This window comes from Stegodyphus dumicola, chromosome 10 (genome assembly GCF_044657685.1).
Source record: "Stegodyphus dumicola isolate Sdum_Otavi_A_Nest chromosome 10, ASM4465768v1".
NCBI lineage: Eukaryota > Metazoa > Arthropoda > Arachnida > Araneae > Eresidae > Stegodyphus > Stegodyphus dumicola.
The window spans coordinates 68,079,765-68,099,945 of record NC_140777.1 but is presented as its reverse complement, the minus strand read 5'-3'; the positions used below and the strand labels follow the sequence as shown (position 1 = coordinate 68,099,945).

At 29.7% G+C, this 20,181-nt stretch overlaps 1 protein-coding gene across 2 annotated transcripts in view; it reads left to right on the top strand.

The window, feature by feature from the left end:
* The window catches only part of LOC118194600 (SPARC-like), a 55,242-nt gene that overhangs the window by 32,937 nt on the left and 2,124 nt on the right, over positions 1 to 20,181 (top strand). For both annotated transcript variants that reach the window (XM_035365774.2, XM_035365775.2), the window contains 6 exons: positions 3,572 to 3,643; positions 5,660 to 5,831; positions 6,813 to 6,928; positions 12,857 to 12,995; positions 13,914 to 14,124; positions 19,342 to 19,490. In XM_035365774.2, coding sequence (XP_035221665.1) covers positions 3,584 to 3,643; positions 5,660 to 5,831; positions 6,813 to 6,928; positions 12,857 to 12,995; positions 13,914 to 14,124; positions 19,342 to 19,490 — 847 coding nt within the window. In that variant the 5' untranslated portion in view covers positions 3,572 to 3,583. The remainder of the gene's footprint in view (positions 1 to 3,571; positions 3,644 to 5,659; positions 5,832 to 6,812; positions 6,929 to 12,856; positions 12,996 to 13,913; positions 14,125 to 19,341; positions 19,491 to 20,181) is intronic.

Here is a 20,181-nt window from a genome sequence, read left to right as displayed (position 1 = left end):
AACAATGTTTTTTTAACTGTACTCTATTGATAAATTTAAACTCCAGTTTTCTTCAAGAGCGGTTCTTACAGTCCCTTCAGCTTCCCCGTCAACGGCCCGTACGGCCATACATTGTAGCATTCCACTGCATATTAAATCCCAAAAGCTCCCTTTCAAGTTAGGTTTAAAAAAAAATCGTTCTTTCTTGAAATCTAATGAACTTTTTCTAATCATGTCTTAATTTTCCTACAGTGGCTTTCGAAGACGTTGTACGAAAAGAAGTGAAGAAAACAACTTTCGAAAGTACATTAATTAGCGATGATTTTTCGAACGAAGACAATTAGAAAAAAAGAGAGATATTATAATACGAAATGCATAAAGTTTGTTTGACCATCCGTTAAAAGTAAATTGTTAAGTGTTAAATATAAATGAAGTGTACACCATTTAATCTGTTTTACTTTGATTCTTACTGAAATACAAGCGTATTTATTATAAACGAAGACAAACATCAGGTGCGTCGTGAGCAATGTGTTCCGCTTGTTATGAATACTGAATGAAATAATCCGGAATATATTAATTGTTAAACTAGTCACAAGATAAGACAATCCGTATTATTTAAAAAAAAAAAAAAAAAAAAAAAAAAACCGCTCTTCTGAAAGATTAGATCTTCTCACGGATACATTGCGTTTGAGCTCATTGATATTAAATATCCAATTGATATAGATGATATCAAAATTCATGATAACCTTGTAAATGTTATTTTTTAATTCGCCATTTTTCTTTTTTTTCATTTCATTTTTAGGACGCATTAGTTTAATTTATTATACTTTTAATGATCATTAATTGATAAATATTTTTATTTCGTTTTTCTATTTTAATTAACAATTATTTATTACTACTAATTTATTTCTCTTTGCACTTCCTCACGCCTTCGGCACTTTTAATTTCAGAAATTAAACCCTATCATATAATTATACATGTGATAAGTTTGCATTTATTTCATTTGCTTAAATTTATTTACTCCAATTTCGACTTTGTATTTTCCCATTCGTCATCGATTCTCCCTTTTTGTGTGAGCGTATATGTTCTGCATTTAATCAGTATGATGATACTCAGACAGTTTTTAAGTCCAAGTATTATCTTCACCTAAAAATATATATTTTTTCTTTCTGGCAGGTAGATGATAAATGTTGAGTATGTTAAATACTGATAAAACTTTTGAGTGCTAGAAAGGAAGTTTTATCAAGTTTTCATTCAGGTTTCTACAGGCCATTGACTTAATAAAAAAGATAAACTAACCGCGGTAAATGATATCATGTCTTACCTTCTACTAGCCCCTTCCCTAATATAAGCATTATTTTTATATTTTGGAAACTGAAAATTTTTCTAAAATATTTTCTAAATGTTTTAAAAATATGCTTTTGAAAGAGTAAAGTTTTGAGTTTAGAATATTTTAGCAGAACCTACTTTACGTCTTGTCACATTACTAGATAGTTTACGATCTATCTGACTTAGAAGTATTGTTCATGCTTAAGACATATGATCTTTATCCTTTATGCAGCCTGCCAAATAGTCAGTTCCAAGAATAATAAGATTGCATGTTCCATGGTCTTTATCTTTCAAATTAAAATAATTAAGGTATTGCACTTTATTTAAACTCATTTCCACGAACTTTATTAAATGATTGCGTAATTAATTCGAAAATTAACTCGCGTAAGTATTCGGACACTCTGAACAAACAGTTTATCTTTAATTAAAATATGAAAATAACGCGACATATCTCGTTACATATCCTTTAACTAAATTATATATTTCATACACTTTGGCATGGATTCAATTAATTTTCAGTGTAAGTATGCTCCGTTCCTTTGTAAGAACTGCTTTTAGAAGAACTTTCAAAGAAATGCTATGTCTTATTCTTTTCTCTAACTCACTCCATCTATGTTCGATAGGATTCAAGTCGGAAGAATATGCAGGAGTTTTGATAACATCAGGACAGTTGTGTAATAACCACACTTTATTACACGTACAAGATCTGTGCAAATACATTTAAAAAATACTACAAGCGTCCGAAAACAAATGTGAGATACTGTAAATATAATGCTCACTTCCATTAACATTATAGGCTCTCATAATGCCATGTATTCAACGAAAAATTATCTGTATGTTAGAATTTATCTATGTTTAGAATCGAGCTCAGAATAGTCTAAAGGAGAACAAATCTCTAATTAATCATCAAAAATCGTAAATCGTAAATCTAACTAATAATCTAACAAAAATCGTAACTAAATTTCCACTCACCTTTTAAAGCCAGTTTAATACAGTCAAAAGTCGTTAATCCGGACTCGTCGGGACTTCGGCGATTCCGGATTATCGATTTTTCCGGATTATAGATCATCAGTTTAAATCTGGTAAGATGGCATGCAGAAATTATAAAATTAAAACTATGAAACCGTAATTTATGAAATAAAGAACAATTCTGATCTAAAGGGTATCAAAATTTACAAAGAAAAAAAAAGCTTTATATTTATTTGTTTACTTTATTAAACATTTCTTTCAATGTAAGTTGTTTAAGTTGCTTCGTTTTATGTGATAATACTTTCTCTTTAATTCTATAAACAGACAGAATTTCTTGTTCAGTTACAAAGTTCCACTGTTCAAGTCCTATAATTGCTGTGTCGAGAATACCGACTAATTTGTCAATCGAAATTTTTTCGTTTTCAATAACCTCTGTGTCACTTTCTTCACTATCGGAAGCGAATTATAATGACGAGGAATTTGATTAAAATCATATCAAAGACGGAGTACATCGAGATGAAATACTACATTTAGTAAGGAATTATAAGCCAAATAAAGTAAAATCATGTGCTCAGAAGATAGGATAGTGCTGACAGATCAACTTCCAATTCATTCCGCGCCGCAACGTCTCCCCTCCCCAGCAGAGCAGCGTGAAATTGATAAACAGATTTCGGAATGGTTAGAGAAACAAATCACCTCTCTGTCACTTTCTTCATGCCTTTATCCATTTTTTGCAGCAGTTCCACTTTTTGTTTAATGGACTCCGAAACATACTTTCGCTTTGTAGATCCTTTACATATTAGTAAATATATATCGGAAATTCTATTTGATATAATCGAAAGTTCAAGCTTACTTTTATAAAATTGCTCTAACAGTCTGCAAAAAATAATAAGCCGGATCCAATTCGAAGATTAAGGAACAACGCAATCTGCAACATTAACTGAATTAGATAATTTTAGCTTAGCTTATACCGTCCGTTATACATTAAACGCGCATGCGTAAACGTAGTATGCGCATGCGCACACGCATATGCGCAGCCGTAATGGTCTTACGCGCATGCGCAGAAAGTTTGTAGCTTTGAGGTCCGGATTATGGGTGTCCGAATTAACGACTTTTGACTGTATATAGATGTGGAATGTCTTAATACTAGGCTGTAGTTCGAACACTCAGTTTCACTTGTTTTGAAATTAAATCGAAAGCAATCATTTGAAAGGAAAACTATAAATGTTAATTTTTTTATACAGATTTAAGAATGTTTAACATACCAGTAAACATTATTATACGTTATTTTTAGGTTTAACAAATTATGCACCTGCACAAGGTCTTCATACTTTTTCTGATTGTTGCAGTTGTCGCATCCAAAAAGGTGAAGTATTTTTTTCATGTGATATGCAAATAATGACAATTTAATTTAATTTATATTTTATACAGATGTCATTTCTTTTCATTAAAATCTAGTTTGTAAATAATTTTCATTTCCTAAGAGATCTAAATCTATTAGAATTTTCTGCCTATAGAAAATGATACTAGCTTAAACGCACTAAGCGAATGAATTTTGATGTTAGGTTATCTCATTAAAATACAGTTTTCACCCAAACAGATTATTTTGATAAGCTTTTTTAAGATTTTCTAGAAGTTCTTTAAAATTTTTATGTATGAAATATTTAATGCTGTTTAAGTCAGGAAAGTCGTTATGTCATACAGATTTTCATTTGGAAGTATATGCAAGTTGATTGTAAGTTACAAAATGGGGAGCAGGAAGAAGTACAAATATGGCGAATCACATAATAGGAATGTAATGCTCATTTTAAAGATTTATTATTGTCATTACTATATCAAATTTTCATGCTCCTTTTGGGCTAATTTTAAAAATTCTGCAATAACGGGGATAAAATATAATATAATGTAGCAATTTTTAACGGTTCAGTTTGATGGAAATTATACGAGAAATAAACAGAACATTAGCAGTTAAAATATAATTTATTGACTATATAAATAAATAAGATTTTATGTATCTTGTCTAGCAATGACCTATTAAATATAATCATAGTTGCAAAGCTATCCATACAGCAATAAATCTTTGTAACTGAATTGTATCATTATTTTGTATTTAAAATTTTACTTTTATGTATTGATCTCTTTTTTTAATGAAGTAATAGCTAATAGCTAACTTAAGTTTAAAAATTTTCTGAACTGTTACATTTATGTATTTTTTAACCACGAATATTTTAAAATTTCTATGTGTTTTATCGAATTTAAAATGTATTTTTTTGAATGAAAATGAATCTCTATGTATTTTTTTAAAATTATCAGAAGATGAACTAGTGGAAAACTCTGCAGAAGAAAACTGTGATAGTTTAAGTACCCCTGAAATTTTTATCCAATCTGAATTATATGAAAACATACATAATTAATATTTTTTAAATAGTATAATTTATTATTAAATCTAAAACATGATGAATTAATTCTCTGTTTTTTAGCTGCTTACAACATTAACTTTTAAATCTTCTCCTCATTATTATTTTGTTACCATTAATTCCCCCCCTTTTTCCTTCTAATATGAAACTGTATTTCCAACATAAAAGAAACATTTCTAACAAAGAGAAATGACATTATGCTATTTTTTTTTTGTTTGTTTATTCCCATATATGTGGTAAAACTAGATTAAATTACTTGCTTTAATAATTATTTACTTTTCCTAGATCTTCATTTAAATAATTACCTGTCGATTTCTGCTAAATTAAGATTCTGCTTAAATTATTTGTAAGCTAAAAAATTTCACATAAAAATGATGAAGGAGCTTATATAGCATTTCTAGTGCTATAAGGAATAATTATATTACGATCTTTTATTTTTCTTTGCATGAATACTGTGTTAAAAAATGATATTTCAGTGCACATTCTTCAATGCTGTTACTTTTCAGATATATACAGAATATGAGGAATAAATAATATTTTATATAATTAATTAAAAAACTGTATTTGAAAGGAAACATTTCTTCTAATTATTATTTGTTCCACTTACGTGTAAATAGTTTAAATTTATCTTAAACTGAATATCTCTATATTTAATATATTTAATAATAATAAATTTATATTAATAATATATTTATTAATAATACATTTGATATATTTATTAATAATATATTTTTAATATATTTATTATAATATTCTTGAAACAAATATTCTGCATTTTTTCCTTTTCAAGATACTGCTTTCTTTTGAAAGCAAAATGAATGCACATTACAGGCAGTACCAAGATATATTTAATTATAACAATTTTAAGTTATGCTTGAAGCCATGATAATTTTAAATATATTTATAAATCTCAAATTTTATTGAAACTGGATAATTTTTAACGACTGTGTTTTCATTTGCACCAGGCTCACAAAAGAAAACATGAAAAGAAACATCTTCTAAAAGAGACTATACCTGAAAAGGATGTTCTAGATATTTTACAAGATGATGAAGCTGAAAGTGAAAAGAAAAAATCTGCTTTGGAAAAAGAGCACCTTTTTGAAGAATTTAACAGTGATAAAGGAGGCTATATTGAAGGTGAATTTCCAAAGATTTTTAACTTAAAAATCTTCAAGTCACATTCATTTTCTGAAAATTATTTTAAATACATATTTGTAAATTCTTTTTCAAAAAAATGATTGTATAATTTTTAGAAAGTTGCTATATATATTTCAAAATTTTGAACTTTATTAAGAAGATTACTATATATAATTTAAAATTTTAAACTTTAAGAAATAAATGAACTTTTTAAGTCCATTTCTTTCTTTCTAAATTACAATAAGTTTTTAATAAGTATATTCATCTGAAAGTTATTTGGTGTGATCGAAGTATCACTTAAATAGATACACCTTATACTGATGCACAAAGGATTATTTTTAGCTATGCATGCCAAGCTTGCTATCATGTGAAAATGAAATGTTATTTTTACATGCTAGCACATACAGGTAGAGATAATTTTCAATTTCCGTATTAAGAACTTATGTCAAAACCAACTAAATATGTAGCTCATGTAGGTGCTGTGAATCAAAGCACTAAAGTAGCTGAGATTTATGATTTACTGCTTAGTTCTAAGAATTTCTTTTATACATTATTACACATTAGAATTAGAATAATTTGCTTAACTAGTCCTAGAGAGTAATGAATTATTTGCTTACACACACATATATAAATAATATTTTAATAAATATTGTAGGTTTCTCAATCTTTTATGTATATGTCCTCAAAGTTCATGTAATAAAGCCAATATGGAGTGCCATTTAAACCTTCAGTTTTTAAAAATCTAGTCAAATATCATTTTCTCTTAATTGTATTAAAATTCAGCAGTTATATATAAAGAAATTATCCTTAAAAGTATTTGAGGATGGACTGATTAAAAGGAGAAATTTTACTTTCAGTTTTTTTTCTGATTAATCATTATTACCAATTTTTATTAACTAAATTATAAATTGCATTTATTTATATTTTTGTTAAAGTTCCAAAATTTGTAAATCAATTTTATTTGCATCAAAAACTTCCTAGATCCATGTGCAAAGCATAAATGTGGACCAGGAAAAGTGTGTGAAATAAACGAAGAAGGAAAAGCTCATTGTACTTGTATTGAAAAATGTCCTGAGGAGATTGATTATAGAAGAAAGGTATTTTATTTCCAAATAACTGTTACTAAATATTTTATTTAAAAAGGATGGACCATTCTAATTCTTCTAGAATTATTATACAATTTGTTTCAAAAAGAATCACCCAATTAAAAAAACATATTATTCAGCTTTAAATCTGTTTCGATTAAATAATGCATTAAATAATGTAAAAAGAGGGAACTCTTGAGTTTCATGCAGTTGGCGACAGGTAACACTAATTTTCTTCCTTCACCCACCACTTCCAGTGCTTTTCAAGATGACAACTGTGCAACAGTTTTGTGTTCTACACTGTGAAAAATGTGAGTTTGTTCAGTGTTATTTTAGATGACAATACCCTAGTGTTTAACAACCTGCCATTCAGAGCATTATTTGATGGTATAAACAATTCCAAGATACAGGTTGCCTGTGTAAAAGGAAATCACCTGGGCTTCCCCACATGTCAAATGAAAACGTGGAGTGTATAAGATAGAATTTTGCAAATATTATATACAGGGGTTGGACAAAAATATGGAAACACCTTTAAAAAAACATGTTTCTTTGCTTAATATGGTGTAGGAAACCAGTTGGCATCCAAAACAGCTTGCAGTCTTCTCGGAATGGATAAATACAGTTCCTGTATGTTTGCCAAGGGAATATTATACCATTCTTCCTGCAAAACGGTGGCAAGTTCAGATAATGATGTTGGCGGTGGATAACAAGAACGCACTTTCCGTTCCAATGTAGACCACAAAGGTTCGATAATATTCAGGTCTGGTGATTGTGGTGGCCAGGGAAGATGGGACAACTCATCCTCGTGCTCAGAAAACCAGTCCTGGACAATGTGAGCTGTGTAAACAGGGGCTTTGTCGTCTTGGAAGACACCATCACCATCGGGGAACAAAGTTTGTAGCATGGGATGAACTTGATCGGCCAAAATGTTCACATAAGTCTTGGCAGTCATGTGCCCTGACACAGTTATCATGGGGCTAGCAGAGAACCACGATATGGTTGCACAAACCATAACAGAACCCCTGCCATGTTTCACTCTTGGCAACAAGCAGTCTGTATTATAGGCTTGAGATGGCGTTCTCCAGACGTAAACTCGGCCAGAAGTGGGAAACAATGTGAAAGAAGACTCGACCATATTACTCGCTTCCACTGCTCTATAGTCCAGGCTTTATGACTTAAACACCACCTTTTCCTGTTACGGGCATTAGCATCACTGATAAGTGGCTTCTCAATTGCAGCACGGCCAGCGATTCCCTGTTTGTGAAGCTCCCTTCTAATTGTTTTGGTACTCACAGGGTTCGGTAACACAACATTCATTTCAGCAGTAACTTATAATGTAATATAAATAATGTTGCAGCTGTGGTCTTCTTATTTTTCGTCACAATTGCCCTTAATGATTGTCTGTCACGATCACCCAGGACACACTTTCGTCCACGCTGTGATTTAGCAGATGATGTTTTTCCGCTTTTCAAATATGCGGAATAAATCTTCGATACAGTACCTCTTGAAACACTAAAAACTTAAACACTCGGCTACCTTGCTTACGGAAGCACCTACTATACATGCTCCAACAATTTGCCCACGTTCGAAGTCTGTTAACTCTGACATAATGCAATGACAACCTCACATAACAGTACTCCGACAACAACTGAAGTGTTTAGCACATTTACGAAGTTGGTGGCGTCAGTTACCAAAAATGCCAGCGCCACCTACATATTTCATTAAAATCAATTTTTCTTTTCAAACATGCATTTCACAAGGTGTTTTCATATTTTTGTCCATCCACTGTATATAGATATGGGTGGTATATTTTTACATATATGCTCATAGATATCCATTCACTGTGACGGTAGGGATCTTGACATTCCTGCAATATTTGTCTAGCATGTTCAGCAGTGACATTTGTTTTTCAAATCATAGAGTTCAGTCACTGCAAGCTCTTCATACAGGTGACAAAGTACAATGTGTAGAATTTTGTTAATTCCTCCTTTAGCGTGTGTCACAAGATGATAATTTTTTAACACATTTTATACTTATTGATGAGACTACTTATAATCTCTTCATACAGGTGACAAAGAACAACATGTAGAGTTTTCTGAGTTCATCTTTCAGAATGTTTCAGAAGATGACAAATTTTTAACACGCTTCATCTTTAGCCACGAGGCTACTTTTAATCTAATTGGCAAAATCAACCATCACAGTGTTAGAATATGGGTAAAAAGCAACCACATTAAATTGTACACAAGGAGAGAAATTGTACGCATGACAGACTCTTCAGAAGTAAATGTTTTATGTGTTATTTCTTGGGGAAAGGTCTCTTTTTTTCATAAAAGCTGCTATTACAGGAATCCCATATGCTTGAAAACTGGCTTTTCTCAGAGTTCGAAACCAATTTAGATGATTTTATTTACCAGCATAACGTGACACCACCACACTAGAGTTTGAACATATTTTCCAACAACTGTATTCCTCAACAATGGCATTCAAGATCTGAGGATTCAATTAAACATTATTGACTTCCAAATCACTGGACCTCTCAGTGCACGATTTCTTCTTTTGGGGATTTATAAAAGACTTCATTTATGTGCCTCTACTTATAGCTACATCAGCCAAACTGAAGATATGCATAACGAACAACATCGGATACAGATATACTTGCAAAAGTTTGGAACAAATTTGACTACCGTACAGGCATATGCTGAGCGTCCAAAGGTGGACATACCGAGCACCTTTAATCTGGCTTGTAAAAAAATTTGATTAGCCATCAATATAAAACTAATCTTAAATTCTATGTTCAGTATTTTTCACACTGGGTGATTCTTTTTGAAACATCATATATATTTGTAGTAATGTTGTAAAAATTTATATTAAATAATCTCTCCTCACAGCTTTCATTCACAAGTTCTTTATACAAAAGCATAAAGCTATTGCTATACAAAAGTACAAGACATAGTGCTATCACAAATAATTTTGCAAACTTGGCTATTAAGTTATTTTACAAAACAATCAATTATACCAACAAATAATTCGATGAACAAATGACTAATTCATTTGTTATTTGGATTAATAATATCAATGAAGAGTAAATAAATTCTTGAATTTAAATTGAAAAAAAAAAATCTAAACTTTAAAAACTTTCTGAAGAAAGTCAATAGTTCTTTGTGACAAACTTGATTATGTACTTCTTGATTATCTGCAAACTCGATTTCAATATTCCAAAGTATTTTGGCTGCCATTTTGCGGAACACAATCCACCAGCTATAAAAGTGTATGTTATTGGCCATATAATTTTTTCATTCTAAAAATGTCTCATTTCTTATAAAATGTTTCATTTTATATTATTTATGAGTAGAATAGTACCTATGAGCCATTTAGCTATATGTTTCTTGTGAATTCACAAATTCGTCAACTGACTGGCGACTTTTGATCGGGATGCAGTCAGAAAGTATCTTTGATTACATTTATAATATATTAATTATTTATCCATAGTTTTATTCTTTTGATCTGTAACAACCATATCAATTTTTCTGTGTAATCTTGTCTTTCCACTGAGATACATTAATCATTTTGGGGCGAAAGAAAAGAAAAAAAAGGTTTTTTTTTTGGGGGGGGGGAACGGAAGAGAAGTAGACAAATAGTTTAGACAGCATGACATACCTAAAAAAAATCCAATTCTGCATGAGAATATTAGCTTATTGGAACAGTGACATTACTTATTGGAACTTAATGCAATAAATGCTAAATGTTAGCAGTTGAAAATTAATTATAGACTTATTTATACTCTTCCTGCTTGAAATGAAATTCTATAACAAATTGAATAACTGAAGCATCTCTATGGATCATATAATGAAATTGATGGATGAAATATGTGATTGATATGCTATGAGCAAAGAAACAAATCTCTGACAGAATTTTCTTGGAAGAGAAAAAGCTGCCTGCAGCAATGGCTTTATAGACTGGATTTTTTAACACATCAATGGATGAATTAAAATGGATATAGGTGAACAGTGATGAATGAGGCTGTCAGGAAATTTCTGGATGTGCCAATGGCCATAGATCTGCTTGTAATCAGATATTAATCATAATTACAGGATTCATCCCCCCAAAAGAAACCTCATTTGAAGATAAAGATTTAATCACATTACTCCAATAGGAAATTGAAAGAACCTAATGGTAAACATACATATTAAACATATGTTAATTTTTGTTTTTGGTTCAATGACTGTTCATAACTGTTGGATCTAATTCTTTACTCCATAAGCATAATAGGAAGAATTTTCATATCTTGCCACCCTGATTATTTTATAATGAAGCCAACATCTTCATAAGAAATTATTTAAAAGCAATAGCTATCGACAGGGCCTTTTCACCCAACATTATTAATCAAGCAGTTAAAAAATTCTCATCTCAACACACTAAAAGGCACACTCTTGTTTTAGGAGATTATAAAAATTCTGTTGTCATTCCCTTCTTCCCATCAATTAGCTATAAAGTTGCACATATTTTGCAGAAATTTAACTTTCGGGTTGTTTATTCTCCCATCAATAAAATTCCGGGTTCCATACTTAAGGACCCCATTCTGGATATGAATTCCTGGGGTATTTATAGGATTCCTTGCCAGTGTGGTTTAATTTACATTGGCCAAACTAAGAGAGCCTTAAAATTTCGCGTCAAGGAACATGAGGCATATGTTAGAAAAAAGGACACACAGAAGTCTTCTGTTGCGCAACATTGTTGGTCCGAAAATCACACTTTCAATTTTTCTGCTGCCAAAATTATTCAAAAAACATCTTCCATTGGAGAACTGGATTTTCTAGAGGCATTTCACATTCATAAAAATCTTTCTGTTCTAGTTAACGATCCTAATTCCAATCCAAATTTGCCTTCGGCCTTTAAAGAAATTATGTTTTAGTTCTGGTTTCACCAACAGATGGCGCCACTTGCTTATTCTTGTCCAGGCTTTCTTATCTTATCTAATCATTTTTTTCCCTATCTTGTTCATTTGCGGTTTTGCAGCTGAGGATGGTGGTTCGGTAAAACCATCGAAACTAGTCCTGTGAAATTTTGTAAATATAACGCTGATTTTTGTTGTTTGTCTTCTGAATTAGTATTTATTTTGCGTGTTATTGTGTCTTAATTATCTTCATAAGAATCAGCAACAAAGAGAGATATTCACTAATATAAAATATTCATATGAACATCCAACCATTTCAATAAAGTCTGCATTTTAAATGATATAAAATGAACTTCTTGGGTATCCCAGGCACTTTTCTAGCCTTTATCCTGAGACTCTTTTGTCTTAAGAATGGCACTGACCTGTCAAATGCATTCTGACACTTTAATGCAAGCTGGTGAAACCAACCCAATTTTAATACTTTTGCTTGGCTTTATTTTTTGATACTTTTTTTTAAAAAATTAAATTAGATTATGAACAATTAAAACTGTGAGAGTTTTTACATTTTATATGTCTTTTTACTAGAAGCAATAAGCAAATTTATAAATACTGGTTCTAGGCATTGCTATAACATATATACCACAGCCTTTTACCTGTGAACTGTAAGATTTCACAGGTAAAATTCACTGTTTGAAATCTCTACACTAATACAGAATATTAAGAATGAAACTTTGGTTTTCTACTGGATCTTTGTGACTTTGAATAAACTGACTGATTATCCAAATATTAATATTACTTGTAAAACATTTCTCTGTCTTTCCATTGCTCCTTACAAGAAAAATTTGTATCTTTAGAAAAAATGAAAAAGTAATAAGTAATTAAGTGATCATAACTAATATAGTATTAATTATTATTAATTAAATTTGAATATAAATTCTGAAATAAGAAAACCTAGGTACAAAAATAAAAATTAAGGGAGAATAGTTCCAATTCTTTTAAAGCAAATTTTCATGCTTTATTAAATGCGAAAAACATTTCTTTACTAGGTTTGCAGTAACCACAATGAAACTTGGGACAGTGATTGTGAACTGTATCGCATGAGGTGTTTATGTACTGAGGGCTTGGAAGGTTGTAAATTGAATAAGTATAATCATGTACACATTGATTATTATGGACCATGCAAAGGTAAATATTTAACATTTGTTCACTGAATAAGTGTGATTATTAAACTATTATAAAATTTATGTCAAAAATATAAATAAAAATGGAAATCATATTTTTTGCATAATATTTTAATTAAAGGATTCCTTTATATGAGCTTATTTATTTGACAAAATGTAAATTGTAGTAAATTTTAATTATATAATAATTCCTTAAAAACACATAGGGGCTTTTTGTGTTTAAATAAAAATATATCATAAATTAAAATTTTGTTTATACAAATCTTTGTATAGAGAAAATTATGCTACACAAGATGTCAGACATTTTAGACTTTTTTTTTTTTGGAAGAGGAATTTAAAAAGTGCATATCATTATCTGACTGTTTGAGCAATAAATATCATCAAGATAAATTATAGGAAAACAAAGACCGCAAACTGAAATTTACAAATTATTCAGACAGAACATTTTGAAATTATGCCAGAATACAGTTTAAATTCAATGACATCTTATCTTCCCAATGCAAATTTTTTTTTTTTTTAATGATAATAGCATATATTAAAATTCGAACTATTTGCTGTCTATAAAACAGCAAACATCTGAATAAAAAGTGAAATAAAATTTAAGGGAATCGGGGAAATCTTCTTTTAACTTTGGAATTATGATTATACAGTTTTCCACTACAAATGAAAATAAAGCAATACCTTTAACAGCCTTTATCATTAAATGATATTTTTGAATATATATATCATATTCTAAATCTAAAATACTGCAATAAGTATAAATGTTATTAACTTGTAAACTGCTTTTATTTAGACTAATTTAATTTTAGTTTTTTGATATTTTAAATGGGAAAACTTTACAAAAAACTATCAAAATAAGTGTAAAATATATTTTCCCACATTTTTAAATACACATAATTAAATAATTCTTCTTCCTCTAAAGATATAGGAGAATGCACTAAACAAGAATTAGAAGATTTTCCTCGTCGCATGAGAGATTGGCTTTTCAATGTCATGCAGGAATTGGCACGAAGAAATGAGTTAAAAGGACCTGCCCTTGAACTTGAACAAGAAGCAGAAAAGACAAGAGAGCGAAAATGGGTTAATGCTGTAATTTGGAAATTCTGTGACTTGGATGTCCATCCACATGACAGGTTTGAATTATCCACAATAATTTCCAAGCTATATGGTATTTGTGCAATATAGTATATTTTCATAAATATCTTAACTTTATTTGTTCTTACATTATGACTCTGACATATGGAACCAGTACTCATACTGCACTAAATATACTTGAATTGCATTGAAAATAATTCATTTGCTCTCTCTTGAAAGGGGGGGGGGAAACTGCACATTTTTATTGTACAACAATTGTTTTAATTGTAACTACAACAGTTTTTCTCATGTTGAGTATAAACAGAAGCTAGTTTAGCCTTTAGACAGTCCTTGAACAGGGTATTAGGCAATTAATCAGACATCCCTGCCATAGTTAACGCATTGACTGCCATGGGAGTCAACAGTGGCCGGTATTCCACTTGGCTTACAGCGTCGTAAGAGGCACCGGTTACCGATGACACGACCAATAGTCAAAATGAATAATTAAGAGTAAATATCGAAACTGATAAATCGTTTAAAAAAAGACCATTGTTACTACAATGGTTTGAAGAATAATAAATTGCAAAAATGGTCTACAGTGCCTCAAGGGGGGGTCATTGGTGACCCCTATTAAGAAAAATGCCTTAAACACAATTATATAACTCATCTTATCTTCTGTAGATAATATTTCAACATAATATACATTGCATAAAAAAAAAAGTCAATTGCAGAAGGAAGCAGAAAGTGACGATCAAAGAAAAAAACATCTGCATACTGAGGAAAGACATTATTGAAGAAATGATTTATTTATTGAAATGTCTTCTTATGGGGATCTGGTACAGTTTGATCAATTACTTACTGAGGTGTAATTCATGAAATCTATGAAATGTTTTACAATCCAATTATAATTAAACCTTTCTTTTTTAAAAACATAATTAAATGACATTTTCAGTACCACTGATAATCATGGTATGTAGGCAACCATCTTCAAGAAAACTGAAAATCATTTGGGACCAGAACTCTCTTAGGAAGGTTTCTTTACACTTCAAAATTTCTTAAATTTTTACTGGGCTATATTTGTTAAATATTTCCCATGAAAGCAAAAGCTTTGGTCAATGCTATCATAATATAGAAATCTTACATTTATATCCGATAATAACAACTCAAAGAATGTAATGAATTTATAGCCAGTAAAATTATAAAATGTAAATACAGGGTGATTGAAAATGATTGATCTGTATAACCAGTAAAACTATCAAATGTAAATACAGGGTGATCGAAAGTGACTGATCTGATTTCAACTTGATTTCTGAAATCAAACACAGAGGCAAATACACAAACTTCTGTCGCACAAAGTATGTCAGAAGAAAAGAAAAATTGTCTAAGTTTTCACATGCACATTTTATGTGACTTTTAAATACATGAAAAAAAAAAATGATAATCATCGCCTTTCTATATCAGTTCCAGGACACTTTTTGTTGTTAACTCAGATACACCAGCAGTGGGCATTTTGAGAGTATATCTGAGCATAGTTTTAATGAATACAGTCAAAAGTCGTTAATTCGAACACCCATAATCCGGACCTCAAAGCTGTTGATGCATGCGTGTAAGACCTTTATGGCTGCGAATATGCATGTGCGCAAAATACGTTTACGAATGCGCGTTTAATGTATAACGGACTGTATAAGCTAAGCTAAAATGATCTAATTCAGTTAATGTTGCAGATTGCGTTGTTCTTTAATCTTCGAATTGGATTCGGCTTATTATTTTTTGCAGACTGTTAGAGCAATTTTATAAAAGTAAGCTTGAACTTTCGATTATGTCAAATAGAATTTCTGATATATATTTACTAATATGTAAAGGATCTACAAAGCGAAAGTATATTTTGAAGTCCTAAATTAAATAAAAAGTGGAATTGCTGCAAAAAATGGATAAAGGCATAGCCTTTGTTTATCTAAACTTTAACATTTGTTTATCTAAACTTTGCTTATCTTTAATGCCACGGAGCACAATGAATTGGAAGTTGTCATTATAATTCGCTTCCGATAGTGAAGAAAGTGACACAGAGGTTATTAAAAACGAAAAAAATTTCAATTGACAAATTAGTCGATATTCTCGACACAGCAATTATAGGACTTGAACAGTGGAACTTTGTAAGTGAATAAGAAATTATGTCTGTTTATAGAATTAAAGAGAAAGTATTATCACATAAAACGAAGCAACTTAAACAACTTACATTGAAAGAAATGTTTAATAAAGTAAACAAATAAATATTAAGCTTTTTTTTTTTTTTTTTTTTTGTAAATTTTGATACCCTTTAGATCAGAATTGTTCTTTATTTCATAAATAACGGTTTCATATTTTCAATTTTATAATTTCTGCATGCCATCTTACCAGATTTAAACTGATGATCTGTAATCTAGAAAAATCGATAATACGGAATCGCCGAAGTCCCGACGAGTCCGGATTAACGACTTTTGACTGTACTAGTAATTTTTAAACTCCAGATCAACGAGTCATATGATGTAAGATGTGATGACTTAAAAGATTACCTAAGAAAACTGAGTAATCAGGCCTGTTTCAATTGATACAAAACAACAGGAGTACAAGATCATTTAAGAAAACTATAAAACTATCAAAATTTTGATGGTATTCTAAAACATTGAGTTTTTATCTGATGTATTAATATACAATTAATAGGTGCAGAATTATGTTCATTTCAAATTGGGTTGATCATTTTGAATTGCTTTTCACTGCTCAAGTAGGATAGGTTGCATGAATAGTAAGTCAAACTCGAACAGTTTTTCTTTCATATATTACTAGATCATTCTACAATGAAATTTCAGAAATAAAATTATGTGAAATTGAATCAATCATTTTGAGTTTCCCCATGTATTTAAAGGCAGCAATCGCTTTGAATTTCCCTGTCTAATTTAAAATTTTATAACAACAGGAGTATCCATGTGCCTAAACAGGCGAGATGATTCTCTTCTAAATAATTTTATCAGAAACGTCATAAATATAATCCCTGGGGGTGGTGAAAAACTTGGCAAATATGTAAACCTCAGACTGATGTTGTTTTTATCAAAAAGCTATGTAGGGCACCTTACATGATTAACTTCTTTGATAAACAAATTTATTCTGTAGATCTGAAATGCATATTTATAGTTACTATGTTTTTCTTGAAATACATTAGTCTTCTGTCTAATCAATATTAACTCAAGCTTGAATTTTAAAAAAAAATTTGAAATGCATTTTTTATACATCTAATCTGCTTTAGATAAAGAGTATTCCTATTTGAGAGGCCTTAATTTCTAAATAAATGTGCGATTTTGAATTTCATATATTGAAAATTTGTAATGTATTTCACTTATGAAAGAAATCATCTGCACTATACTGCTACTTTCATTCCACTTTCTATTATTTATCCTCTCATACACATTTTTAACAACTGTGCTTAATTTCGAAACAAAAATTAAACTATTAAAAATTGCTCTAGTATCCATGTGCCTAAAAAGGTGAGATGATTCTCTTCTAAATAATTTTGTCAGAAACATCATAAATATAATCCCTGGGGGTGGTGAAAAACTTGGCAAATATTCAAATTTTATTTTGGAGAATACTTAAGTGTAATTACAATGTGATTCAAATGTTCTCAAATTTTGACCTTTATGCACTGCTGTTTATTTTGCTTTATATGTATAATATTAACTAACAGGATTACAAAATTACAAAATTAAACAAAAGGTACTTTTTTAACAAAAGATTCTGCATACGATCACTATGTTTTTGATCTTTTCAGCCCTTACACACTGTGTTTGGTATTCTGCAATGTAATGCATATCAAAGCTTCACCAAAGGTTAAATAAATTTACCTCAAACAGCAATACTATAGTTTTCACTGTAACAGTAAATAATTGAGAAATCAAGAACTTCTAAATAGGATATAATTGCAAGTTAGTTACCTTTGCAAAATTTTAATTTATGTATGTCTCTGGTCAGTTTTACTGGAATACATGAATAAAAGATTTAAATAATATTTCTTAAGGATGATATATAAGTAAGTTTTTATTTGAAATCTGCCCAAAACATTTTTGAGCAATTAATTTTGCACAATTAATTTTACTTGTAGCGTTGAAAAAAATTAGCTGAATATTAAATTAAATCTTTTGATGTGATATTTGGTTAACTGACTTTACACACATAAAAAAGAGCAAAATTTAAATTGAATGTTTTAGATTAAAACAGCACATATCTGACACATTTTAAATTTAATAATTAACTATATATCTTTTCATAACCATTTAACACAGCATTTCTCAAACTTTTTCAAGTAGGAACCACTTTTATAAATTAGAATGTTCTGCAGACTAACCTTTCTCTTTTCCCTTACAAAAGCAATTTTTTTAACACATGTGCTTTTTACCATTATGCTTAGATTTTTAAAACACAATTAATTTCACATTGGTATTAAATAATTTAGTTTTTAATAATTTAAGGTTATTAAAAATTTGATTAAACTTATTAACTAAAAACTATGTAAATGTCGGTACCCATGTTAATAAGATGGATGAGTCTGTACATTCTTGCATAGGTGTTCCATGTTTGCATGTATGCTCTTTAGAAGCACCACAGTCAGTGCTTTAACTCTCTCTTTTATTGTTAAGACTAGAATGATAAGTCCATAGATAGAATAACTGGTAATAATTTTTTTAAGTAAATTTTGGGAGCAAAAGTTATTAGGCATGCATAATTTCCAAACTTTGAGAATTTTAGCTATGGTGTGGTATATGCAGTTAATTTTTTTTTTTTTTTTTAGAAATCTATGATGACTACAAGGGCGGGTCTTGATAACCACCTGTGGTCCACACGCCATACATTTGAAAAATGCTGATTTAGCATATTTCTTCTGTTTTTAAGCTTCTTAATGGACACCAATATTAAAAATACCATCCTTTGATTCAATAAGATTCAATCATCCACATTAATTCTCACATCTATTCCAGAATATCTGTTATACAACAAGTATAATTTTTTGTTTAGTTTTAGCAGCAATATAATTTGCATAACGGAAGAAAATATTCTAATATTATGTGTGTAATCATAATATTAATGAAAGGAAGGAAGTTAAAATAACTGGTAGATTTAAATTTTGTGTTGAAATTGCAGCCATTATCAATAGGTGACTTTTAATTATTTAGCGAGCTGGCATTTAAAATTTGAAGAGTTATTTACTTAGGTATAATTTTAATAAAATATTTTGGTTATTTTTTTAGACATGTTTCGAGACATGAACTATTCCCAATTCGGGCTCCACTTATGGCTATGGAGCATTGTGTAGCACCTTTCTTAGACAGCTGTGATGCTGATGATGACCATAAAATCACTCTTAAGGAATGGGGAAACTGTCTTGGCCTGGAAGAAGGTACATGCATTTTAATACTTCTCTATTTATAGTTTTATAGTCTTGGTTCTATTTCATTATTGTTTCTAAAATTAATATTTAGCATATAAACAGGATTGGTATTTAAAATGATATATAATATCTGTATATTTAATTTTAAAATTAACTTTTTATTATTTAAAAAATAACTTATTATTTATTGTTGAAATTAGGTTTATATCAGATTTAAAAAATTTTTTGATGGACTGTTTGCTGAATCTTTACATGTGTTAATTTAGTAGTTTATGCTTATAAAACAAAAGTAGTGGCATACACATTCTCTTTTCATGGTAAAACACTTTACCTTAAGAATGTAATACAGTACAATATAGTGAATTAAAAAAATCATAAAAACATATTACTATTCTTGCGCTGTGTAATGAGAACAGCTGTGTAAATGAGAAATATACACTACTAATTTGTAAATAATTACCATAAACAAATGTAAACATTATATGAAATATTACATGAGTTCAATTTTTGGAAGCAAAAATTACTACTGGAACAGGAATTGTGCCATTTTCATTGAAGTACGCCAACATTCCTTTTACCATAATCATAATCAATTTAAAGATTTACTGATTATTAAAATGTTATATAAAATTATTTAAATATTCATCTTGCAAATAAAAAAAAATGCATAAACTATGATGCAATTTAATGTTTTATCTAA